The 11,187-nt window shown below is 39.0% G+C and overlaps 1 protein-coding gene across 1 annotated transcript; it reads right to left on the bottom strand.

The window, feature by feature from the left end:
* Positions 1-512: 512 nt before the first annotated feature.
* On the bottom strand, positions 513-8,017 carry trhra (thyrotropin-releasing hormone receptor a). The gene is made up of 2 exons (XM_053327082.1): positions 7,211-8,017; positions 513-953 (listed from the first exon to the last, which is right to left on the bottom strand). The coding sequence occupies exons 1-2, from the start codon at positions 8,015-8,017 to the stop codon at positions 513-515; spliced, it is 1,248 nt and encodes a 415-aa protein (XP_053183057.1).
* Positions 8,018-11,187: the final 3,170 nt, after the last annotated feature.

Raw genomic sequence — 11,187 nt, 5'->3', positions numbered from 1 at the left:
TCTACTTGATTTGACTCATTTGGATAGCTGAAGCTTCATAATAGCTTGGGCACCTGCCTCTTGTTATAAGACAGACTTGAAAAATTGTGAAATCGTCCTTTAAGTTTATGTTAATACAACGTAATCTCTGCATTATATCATAAGAGTTAGCTAATTCACATTCTTAATATAATTTCCTATTTTTTTAGATACATTAGACACAAGTAAGATTTCTTTAAAATAGAGACGACTGCTGCACAGATGTGTCAACATACTGTATTTTCACAGCTCATGATGATTCACCTGTTTTCTGCAAAATGCTACTAGATCTTTCTGGCAGCTCCTCTCACTGGATCCTATTGGGCTTCTGGCAAATTTTTCACACACAAAAAAAAAGACCCACCTTGGAGAAATCTATTTGGAAGTGTTTGGTGTAAGTTTTAATTAAAATGTCTCTCTAAAATCTCCCAAGAGTGACTGAATCCATACTGAAGCTGCCAGTATCTAACTTTAGCGGTGAAGTTTGTATTAAGTCAGGCTTTGACATCACTCCCCAACAGGGAAGGCTCCTCGAATGGCATCTTCTTGGCAGTCGGCATGAGGCTGGCAGGTAGAAACTGATTGGTCGGCGTGGTGAGCTCATCCATTTCTGTAGTGAAGTGGTCGGGACTTTCCCCGTTGGACGTCTCCTTGATGACGGTGTAGGTGAGCGCAACGCTGTACGAAGCAGGCTTCTCCATGCGCTGAGGGCCGCAGTGACACAGCTTTTTGAAAGCGGCGCGAAACTTCTGGGACATGGCGTTGTAGATGACCGGGTTGATGGCGCTGTTCAAGTAGATGCAGAGGCGGCAAAAGAGCAGGAACCAGGTGTCCAGGTAGGCCTTCTCCAGGAAGGAGTTGACCACCACCAAGGTCCGGTAGGGCATCCAAAGTAAGGCGAAGAGAATCACCACCACAGCCAGCATCTTGGTCACCTAATAAAATCCAATCAATGAGTTAAAAGTGCTATTACATCAGTCTTTACAGCCACATTTTAAAAAGTTTGTTTTCATTTAATTGAAGCTTCTTGTTACTTTCAGTGCAGTTACAGGGGTTCTTGACAAGAACAGAGGGTGTGGGAATTATTTGTTTTTGCATCTAGTATGTGAACAGCTGTATCTCCATCTGAACACTTTATATGAGCCAACTTGAGAATGTTTAATGAGATTAACAGTGCTTCCAAACTTGTGTTGAGCACAAGTGTGGAAGCATATTGATGGTGTGACTGGAATTTTTCATGGGGCCAAATTACCAGAGTAACAATTTCTGAATTGGTGCGCTTCTCCTGCCTCAAAGCTACTTAGGTAAAAAGTAGCACTAACATAACAATTTCACAACAACCTGATGGCATATTTCAGTGTGAAGTCCTCATCACTGCCTCTTTGATTTTTTTCTTTTTAAAGAACACTTCACAGAGATCAGCACACAGCAGGAAAGTGTCCTCACAGCAAGGTTCATTCAAGATCAACAGAGTGCTCAGATCAGGTCATATAGGTCCACCAAACCAAGACAGTCTGATTAAAACACAAATACAGCATAAAATAACTCTCAAAATCAAGTTCCCCACTGTCACCTTGGGACATTTTCAAGAAAATTAAATGAAAATGGATCTAACTTTACCCATCATAATTTGATCAGTTGAGAATAATCTTTATTCTACTTATCTTCGAAGATGAAAATAAGGTCAACAAATGATGCTTAATAAATGTAATTATCTACCTCAAGACCAACATCCAAAATAAATAAATAAACGGTTGTATACTTTTGTTCTACAGTAACAAAACAAAGATGCTTGCTTTATTTGGGTTATCCTTAAACTTGTACTGACCTGACATACTTGAGGTCAAGCCAAAAAAAAAAAAAAGCTCATTAATCTCACATGTATTTTGGAGTACACTTTAGTCATTCCTCAAAAAAAGAAAATTAGAAGCACTGAACAGTCTATGGCTAAAGGCTGTATAGAATCACACCATGAGTGACTCTATTTGTTACAGTTTGTTGGTCTTCACAGTTAAATGAGTCTTGGAATACACAAGACTCATTTAACCTCTTTAGACGCTTGTATTCATTTTATTTCTGTTACATTACATTTCTCTGGGTTAGATTGACCTGAGTTGAGCACTTTGATGAACACATCATGTCCTCACAGGTGTAATCATTCTCCTGCTGACTTATGATTTGCCCTTTAAAGAAAACTCATCAGGTTTCCGATTAACGCTGGAACATGACCGCAGATATGTTGACTTCTTTGTTGCAGATGAAATTAGCACAACACAATCAAGACACTGATTGACTTTTAGTTCATGCTGAAATGTGCAGTCTGATTTGGACAGTGAATATTTACATGTCAAGTCTTTCCCTGTGCAATTCAGCAATGTTTCTCAAAAGATCTGCATTAAAACTGGACGATTCACCTCCACCCTGGATGATTCACCTCCACCCTCTCTTAGGCCGGACAAATTCAAGGGAATATGAGGAAATGTGACTGAGCATCTGAACACAGCTGACATAGAAGACTGAAGAGTCATATCAAAACCACACATAGCTGCTGACTATAGAAATCTAATTATCATTTGTATTTCTTTATTTTTATTTTTTATTTTTTTTGTTATATGTTTATTATTTTATTTGTACTCATTTTCCTCTCAATCAATGTATCTATCTTTATGGTTATTTATTATTCATTATTGTTCTTTTATTTCATTTATTTAGTTGTTTCTTCATCTTATTTTTATATCAATGTATATTTTTCATATTTTGATGAGCCTGCTTTACTCAACTAAATGTCTAAATATATTTTTATGTAAACATGAGTACCAGTAATGGGAAAAGGGGAGGGAGCAGGAGGGGGCTTGTAACAGATTGTGTACATGTTGTTGTACTATCAAAATATCTGTAACACGAAAATCCTCAATAAACACAATGTTAAAAAAACAAAAACTGGACGATTAATACAAATACTTATGAAAAGACAAATGCAACGGTTTCATGAGGTCACATTTACCCAGCTTGTAAATCAGCTTGCCACCCAACAAAACTGACACCATCTGTGTGGGTCTGTAAACAAACCAAGCTGTTCCTTAGATAAAAAAAAAACTTTGCAATGCAACTTTAAAACCACCCCTCTATAAGATCTCATAAGCCGTTCATTATTTATTCAGATGCTGCTGATTCATTTCCAACTCAGAAGACTGATTGAAATCTGTATGCACAACTTAACAAAGCCTGGATTTGTTAATATAACTGCCAGGTGATCATGCTGATTTGAAACTTGAAACTTGTATGTAATTAACTCTTATCCATATTTATGTTGTGTCATCTCAGCTGCAGCGAGATGAGTCTAATTGCATCAGATAGGGGCACTGCCAGTGTCATCCGTGAATGAATCACCCAATCCTAGATCCTCATTACTTGTTGACCTTTAGGTAATTCAGTAAGGTACATGGTAAGGATTGATTCTTGTGTCCACAGTGGTCTGCTAACGCTGATCACCAGAAACATGTGTGATTGTGTGTTCATGGGTGTGCATTTGTCAAAGATTAAACATAAACCACATTGATGGAGAAAAAAAAGCCTATTTGAGTTGGGGTTAACTGATTAAGACTGTTCAATAGAGCGTGGAGGACCCACCCCCAGGGAACCACACCCCCTGTCATTCCAAGAAGGCATCTTCCCTTGATCTGATAAACAAACATCTAGCTCTGCTATCTACCTGCACATCTAGCACAGTGTGCCTGTGGTTGTGCCTTTAGAGGTTTCTGTTTTATTTTTTTACTAAGTTGTAGTAATTCTTTGGAGCAAAGAGGATGACTTCAGAGAAAGAGGGAACACGGAGCTGGATAGTTTGAGATTACTACATGTTTGATGATTTCTTCACTCTCTTGCATCTACATGAGAAAAACTAATTTGATTTAAAAAAAAGCTTCACAGCTTTAAAAAAGTGGATCAATACTGTTCCCCAGAAGAAAGAAATGTGGTAAACTGAGTTTTTAGTGGGTTTGGGCTTCACTTGAGTATGAAAGGAAATGAGGGCTGGCAGCACTTTGATGTACTGTGCATCAAAAAGTGAGGAAATACACTGGGGGAGCTCAGGCTAGTTGAAACTTCTGGACATATTCAAAATGTTGAAAACTGAAGAAAAAGTGCAAATTTTGATATAGATACACTTTTCATATGTGCCGACAATTAACCCCACTATCAGTTCAAAACAAACTTATTTTGAACTGATTAAGTTTGCTACATAAAATATATATTATTTCTGTTTCAGTTATAAAATGTGAATAGAGTGGATTTGCATATGCTCTATGTGAATGATTGGTGCTGGCTCTACCTCTATGAAGCACTAGACTCCCAAGTCCCACATTAATTTGGATTTCTGTTTTTGGGGAGTTTCATTAAAGTTTGTTCTAACGGATTAACACTTCAAGACCTTTCTACATACTGGGTTTTAATTAAGTCAGTAGAAAGGGTATTTCATTTGTTATATTTGCACATGGACCTACAGCAGTGAGGGTTTGTGAGACCACAAAACATAGGACATTTAGGAAGTAAAATCAATGTCATCAAAAAGCAAAGTTTAATGCTGAATGTTCCGGCATGAGGTCAACTGTAGTAGGACCTGCTGTACTTTTCATGATTATCACAATAATTAGCACATTATCACATTTTGTAATCAAATGAGGTGTCTTTCACAGAAACAACTCAAACTAAAGCAAAGAATTTTGCTATGTTTCTTAAAACATGTCAGACATTGCAGCTGACCCAGCTGAATGACATCACTCAAACTCAAGCACAAGCAGAGGTGGGGGGCTGAGAGTGCCTGAGCACCTGCCCCTTTGGCCATTGCTGTCAAAGTGCCCTTCTGTCAAGTCATATTTTATGTTCAGCTGTATGCTGACTGTCCATCACGTTACAGCTGTTAGCTCAGACTGGCTTCCCACCACAGTTTCTGTTGTAGCTTGTGGGAGCGCTCATTCTGTTTGAACCCTGTTCCCGTATGATACAAGAGGACAGCTGTTACTGTTAACAAGGAGCGACCACCAAACACACCACCCACTCCTGCTACACAAGTGTTTAAAACAAATGCTAGCAGGTCAACTGGAGCCGCTTTCATACGATGACATGTTGCATTAACTAACATGTGCACCATCCAATAATAATCTGTTAGACAAAGACAACAAAGTCAGTAGCCGACAAAAACTCTTCAGAGATAAAAAAGTTTTGTCATGTTGTTGTTGTTGTTTTGTTAAATTGACATTAGTATTGTTGCAAGTTTGTCTAACTTGGTGCTGCTGCTTGACTTTACATTAATGTTAATGTGGCTTGATAGTTTGACTGCTGATGCATTCCCACTGTGTGCTGTTTCTCATCAATTACTGTAATTAACACCAAACAAATTAAAGTTCTGCTTCAAGCTCTGTCAGATTTTTAAAAGGAGCTTTTTACATTTTCAGAGTCAATGAAGGAATTAGAACAGAGGAGACAGAAGCGAGGAAGATCTGCAGGATGTAATGTTAATGACATAGAAAGAAAAACAAGGAAGAAGTAAAGAACTGATTCAAGATTGAAAGAGTTTCAGGAGGAAAGAGAAACAGATAGAGGCATTCTGGTGCCAGGTGATGGAGGGACATGAACAAATTCACTTACAGGTGGATCTGGATGAATTACTGCTCTGGTTAATATTTTAATGTCTGTTATCCAGATGTAAAAGACATCCTACCAAACCAAATACACAAGCACAAGATTAAAATCTGCTATAAAAGGATTTACTTTAATACAGGCACACTACATAACAACCCCATTAACATGTTTTCTTCAGCTGTTAATGGTTGTTGAACTTACTTATTGTACCATAATGAAATAGGTGAGACGCCAGCATAATCTTGGGAGACTATTTCTTCCATTCCTGACAAAAAATATGTTTGGAAACAACTAAAAATGACACATCCCAGCTCAGTGGGTGTTTAATGCTTTAAACCTTGGATATGTGCTGACTAGATGCAGAAGCAGCAGAAAAGTACCCTATATATATATAAATATATCAGAAACACCCAGTGGAAATAATCATAATTCATTTTGTTCTTATTTTGGTGTGGAAAATGTATACTAAAGAATCCTACAAAGCAAAGATATCTCCATTTTAGAACAATTCAAAATGCAACATCCCATAAGGTGTTTAAGTCAGAATAGCTACAGCAAAGGGTGTCCACAGATGTATTCATATTTTCTCATTGTGTCGTTTAAAGCCATGAAATATAGATCTCATATCTCAGTTTTCTTACATTTGCAGGAACAAGGATCTAAATGAAAATAAATGATAAAACAGCAGCCATGTGTTGCTTGTGCCTAAGGTGTGTGGTTTCTGTTTAAACAAGACTGTATAGCTGTGTGGTATACTCTGACTGTGTCTTACACTACTGCTCTCTGCCTCGCCATTATTTATAGCTGTATTTTATAGTCTTTAGAGATTTTCTAGGTTATTTTCCTGTTGTTTTATGCCTTGTAGTTTAAAAAATATATATTTGGAATTGTGAGATTTGAAGAGCGACATGTTACACTGTGAATCAGAGAGATTGTCACCATATCAAAAGCCTAATCTTTGTTTAGAAACAATATGTATGGTTAATGTCTCTAAAGGAGCAGTTCACCATATTGACATTACCCTACCAGGCCTCACATTGACATAACTTGGTCTTCACAGTTTATGAGTGATACTGTGGTCATTATGGTTCTCAGCTCTCAGTGTGTGTCACCTGCCAGTGACAGTTTGATATTTAATAGACGCCAACAGAACACAAACACAGGTGGGGGACTGTGATATTGTTTGTTGGGATTTGTTGTAAGATTACATTGTTTGAATATGGGTTGCTATAATTCAACAGGTTATTCTGTAAATAATAAATCATAGGTCTCTGCATGGCCCTGCTCAAACCTGTTTCTAAATGAAGGTAATTTAGGCTGACCTGTGGTGAACCTGAACACATCAATCTCCCCCATGTACACACGCACGCACACATGCACACACACACACACACACACACACACACACACACACAGAGAGAGAGAGAGAGAGAGAGAGAGAGAGAGAGAGAGAGAGAGAGAGAGAGAGAGCGAAAGAGAGAGAGAGAGAGAGAGAGAGAGAGATCTTTATCATCACACAGTGATAATGTTAATGATCAGACATGTCTCCCACCTGTCTGCGGGAGGCAGCCGTAGTGCTGCTGGAGGAGCTGGTGCTGATCATCTTCCCTAACTGACTCATCTCCTTCTTCCACTTCTTAGTGCTCTCCTTCGGGTCTGAAGGAAGCGGGTTTAGGAAAAGTATCCTGGCGATCAGTCCGTACAGAACCGTTGCCAGCATGAGGGGCAGCACGTAAAACACCGCGAAATCTGTGAAGTAAATGGGCAGGTAGTGACTCCTGGACACTTTATAGGCGCAGCTGAGCAGCACCACGTTGTCATAAACCAACTTTTTAGTGTCTGACAGAAAGAGCCACATAACGGAGTAGACAGAGGTGAGCGCCCACACCAGCATGATGATTTTCTTTGCCCTGGATAAAGTGCACAGGAATTGCGCTTTAATGGGGTGGCAGATGGCGATGTAGCGCTCCACAGTGAAGGCGGTGATGGAGCAGGAAGATGCGTTTATCCCCAGGTACTGGAAATAAGTGATACCCAAGCAGCCCGCGTAGCCGTACACCCACTGTCCGTGCAGGGCGTCGGTGATGTTGGGCAGCCCGGCGGCAGTCAGGACCATCAGGTCAGCCGCGGCCAGACTCACCAGGTAACAGTTAGTGGGAGTCCGCATGTGTTTGGTGGTCAGGACCACCAATATGACCATCATATTCCCCACGATGCCCAACCCGCATATGAGGGAAACTAAAAACACACTGACCACTTTGTACTCTATGGTGTAGTCAGTCCACACACCCAGGGTCTGATTGTTCTGCACCGACGTGTCGTTCTCCACAGTCATGTTATCCATGGTGAGGTTTTCCATAACAGGAGGAAGCTGGAGCTCTGTGCGCTTTTAAGAAAATCACATCAGGCATTAATAAAAAAAAAAATTACAAAAAAATCATTGCAATAAACTGCAAGGGCCCAGCCATCAAAAGTCCAACAAAGAGCCCGACTATAAATCCTCCAAAAACTTCATTTCATCCAGATATAGGCTAATCCAGTCAAACTGCAGTTTCCTCTCCATGAAATCCAATTTCTGATGAGTGCAATACCCTCAAATGAAACTCCAATACATTTTCCATATAAACACGATAAATAAAAGTGGACTGAACCTCGGTTCTTGGTTGAAGTTTTCAGAGAGGAGGTGTTGGCAGCTCTGCTCCTGTCTCACTGCTCACACAGTCATGACTGAGAGCCTCCTGCAGAGCCCCTCTGCTCCTCAGAGCCTCACGGTGAAGTCACATGCGAACACTGGAACCACAAACTTTTCTTACAATATGTCCTAGATTACCATACAGATCACACTATGCACTCGTTTGGTAGATGAGGTGATGTTTTAAGAGGGGTTTTGTTTCAAGTACATAAACTTGACTATACACACGCCTATTAAGCATTTATTAGCGGCATATGAACAATAAATGGTTTATAACACACTATAATGTAGTTGTAAGAAAACATTTTTGAGGTTGGATTATTCTCTTGAATATATTTTCAAGTGTTGATGAATGCATTAAAAACTGTTATTGCATAAACATTTGAATGCTGAGTTGTGTGATGACACTCATACAAACTCACAACAAATCATAAAGTGTAATAAAGCATTTTTATCATCACAAGAGGTTTAAAGATGTTAATACATGGCTTCCAACCTCATGAAGACTACTATTTAAATATAATTTCACCTGCTACATATGTAATTAATTAACTGTTTATACACAAGTTATTAATGCTTCAGAGGAGTTGACATCATTAGATTACTCTGGTCCTTATATCTGTTTACTGCTACATTTTACAGTGTTATATTGTGTAATAAACCTTCATAATAAACCTGCTAAATAGGTGGAAATGTTCCCAAATGAAACTGTTAGAACAGTATAAAGAGCTAGGTGACAGCAATGGGAGGGAGAAATACATCATCACCAGCCATTGATATTATTAATCCCTTGACATCCAGTTTTTCCAGGTATCCATCTTTCTATAGCTTTACAGTTGAATATATATATATGTATGTATATATATATATATATTATTCCAAACTGTATAGGCAGTAATACTCTTGCCACTTTATTCCAGCTCTTCTGGGAAGCTGTGTGATTTTTGCACTCAATGAAATATTCAATCCCCACACTCCTGTTTTGTATGGCTGCACAGTTCCATCAAAAGGAAATATGCTCGATGTCTGGAGCATCTTTCACACACGTCACTATAAATCAGCGAGACAAATTTGGCATCTTTTGAAACTCAGGGACCTATGCTAGAATTTCAAATAAAGTGCAGTGTGTTTGTGAAATGCTTAGCCACACTAAATGCACAAGTTTGTACTGACTGACCCATAGATAATTATTATTATATAATAATTCACAACTGAGTACTAGATGCACACTAATGAAATTATATTATGAAAACTAATATTAAAATAGTGTACATTTAAAATTATGCAAATAGGAAAAAATCCCTGTAAACTCACACATACACACACACACAAACACACACACTCATAATACACATTGTAAGTACTTATGGAAGTATTAAATAAAGTATTAATACACTGAGAGATAAAGCACCTTAAAGTAAGCATTTCAAAGTCTCTATAGTTCAGTTACCAAGGACCACGGGAAGTTAGGGATGCAATCAAATATAAAAAACAGAATTCCTTAAAGCACAATAATATTATTCTTAACTTCTTATTGAGTCCTACAGGCACACTGTTATCCCATTCTAGGACCATTATAGTGATGGAAGGACATATAAATCTCATAAAGAAGAACAAGGTTTCAACTTTTTTGTGCATCATTGTGATGATGTGTCATTTCATGCGGTTTTAATGTCAGTTGAAAAAAATACAACCGAATCTGGGAAATGCTCACAGCATGACTTGGACCACTAAGCTATATGACAGCCGTGTATTTGTGTTTCTTTTTGTCTGTTTCTTGGCTCATCGCCTCTGCAATTTAGTACTGCAGTGCAGTTTATCATATTTCAGCTGGCTGACTTATATATGAACCTCTATTTTAAATGTACCTGGGAAATTGTGTGTCTCTTTCTTTGCACATGTATGTTTTGCCTGTCAGGATTTATGTGTGCCTTTCCTGTTGTGTTCCTGCATTCACATCTTACGCCTCATCAAGAAGAAAAAGAAAATGAAGGCTCACACTGTTTGGTTAGATTACAGCATTGCTATGTAGAAACAAGGGGGTGTGAGTTCTCAGGAGCTATCACAACACTCATGGGTGGTGTATAGCAGCAATCCCCCCCCCCCTCCCCTTGGGGTAAACACGTGTAACATTAGATAGAGGGGCTGAGGGAGATGTGTGCATCTGTGTTGGCTGACGGAGCTGCTTCTTGATGAAAGTGGGAGGAAAAAGTCCTCTGCTGTCTGCACTCATCTCCATCCGCAGGATATCTGCTGTGGAACGACAAAGTGAGACGTAAGCGCTCATGATTTAACTGTTCATAATTAGCATTCTTCCCCCAACACTTGTGTTTTAGATCCCTTAGCCAGAAAGATAAACAAACTGGGTGAGGTTTCAGGCAGTCACTCAACACTAGTCCAGATTAGTGTGATTGTTATTCCCAGGGAAGCTGCACAGCCTCGAGTGAACAAGGGAAGCAGAGGATGAAAATTACTCAGATCTCAGCACAGTAGGCAGTACAGCTGTTTATATTACTGTCTATATAACCTCCCCAGGAGGCTGGTTCAGCAATGAGAGCTCTGCAGTCTGTTGGAAAAATGCCTGGAAGGAAGCATGGCTGTTTCAGCTACTTTTGGGACTGTAGACAGATTATCCACAGACGGTGTGGATAAAGAAGTTATAACGTAAGATTAAGTGACTATTAATGGCAGTGTTTTTAAAAGCCAGCATTGGATTACCATGGTTTAAAGTGCTCCTCAGTCCCCTATAATCTCTGACCTTTTAATTCTCTTTGGTTAACCTTATGATCCGTCCAACGTCCGCATAACTTACCTTGACTGTGTATGTGGTATAAATT

This window comes from Scomber japonicus, chromosome 10 (assembly GCF_027409825.1).
Source record: "Scomber japonicus isolate fScoJap1 chromosome 10, fScoJap1.pri, whole genome shotgun sequence".
In the NCBI taxonomy this organism is placed as follows: domain Eukaryota; kingdom Metazoa; phylum Chordata; class Actinopteri; order Scombriformes; family Scombridae; genus Scomber; species Scomber japonicus.
The sequence above is the reverse complement of the archived record's forward strand: the minus strand, read 5'-3'. Positions and strand labels throughout refer to the sequence as shown.

Coding starts and splice junctions, on each gene's coding strand:
- trhra (XM_053327082.1), bottom strand. CDS start 8,017: ATGGAAAACCTCACCATGGATAACATGACTGTGGAGAACGACACGTCG. Junction 954..7,210: donor CGGCTGCCTCCCGCAGACAG/GTGGGAGACATG, acceptor GGATTTTATTAG/GTGACCAAGATGCTGGCTGT.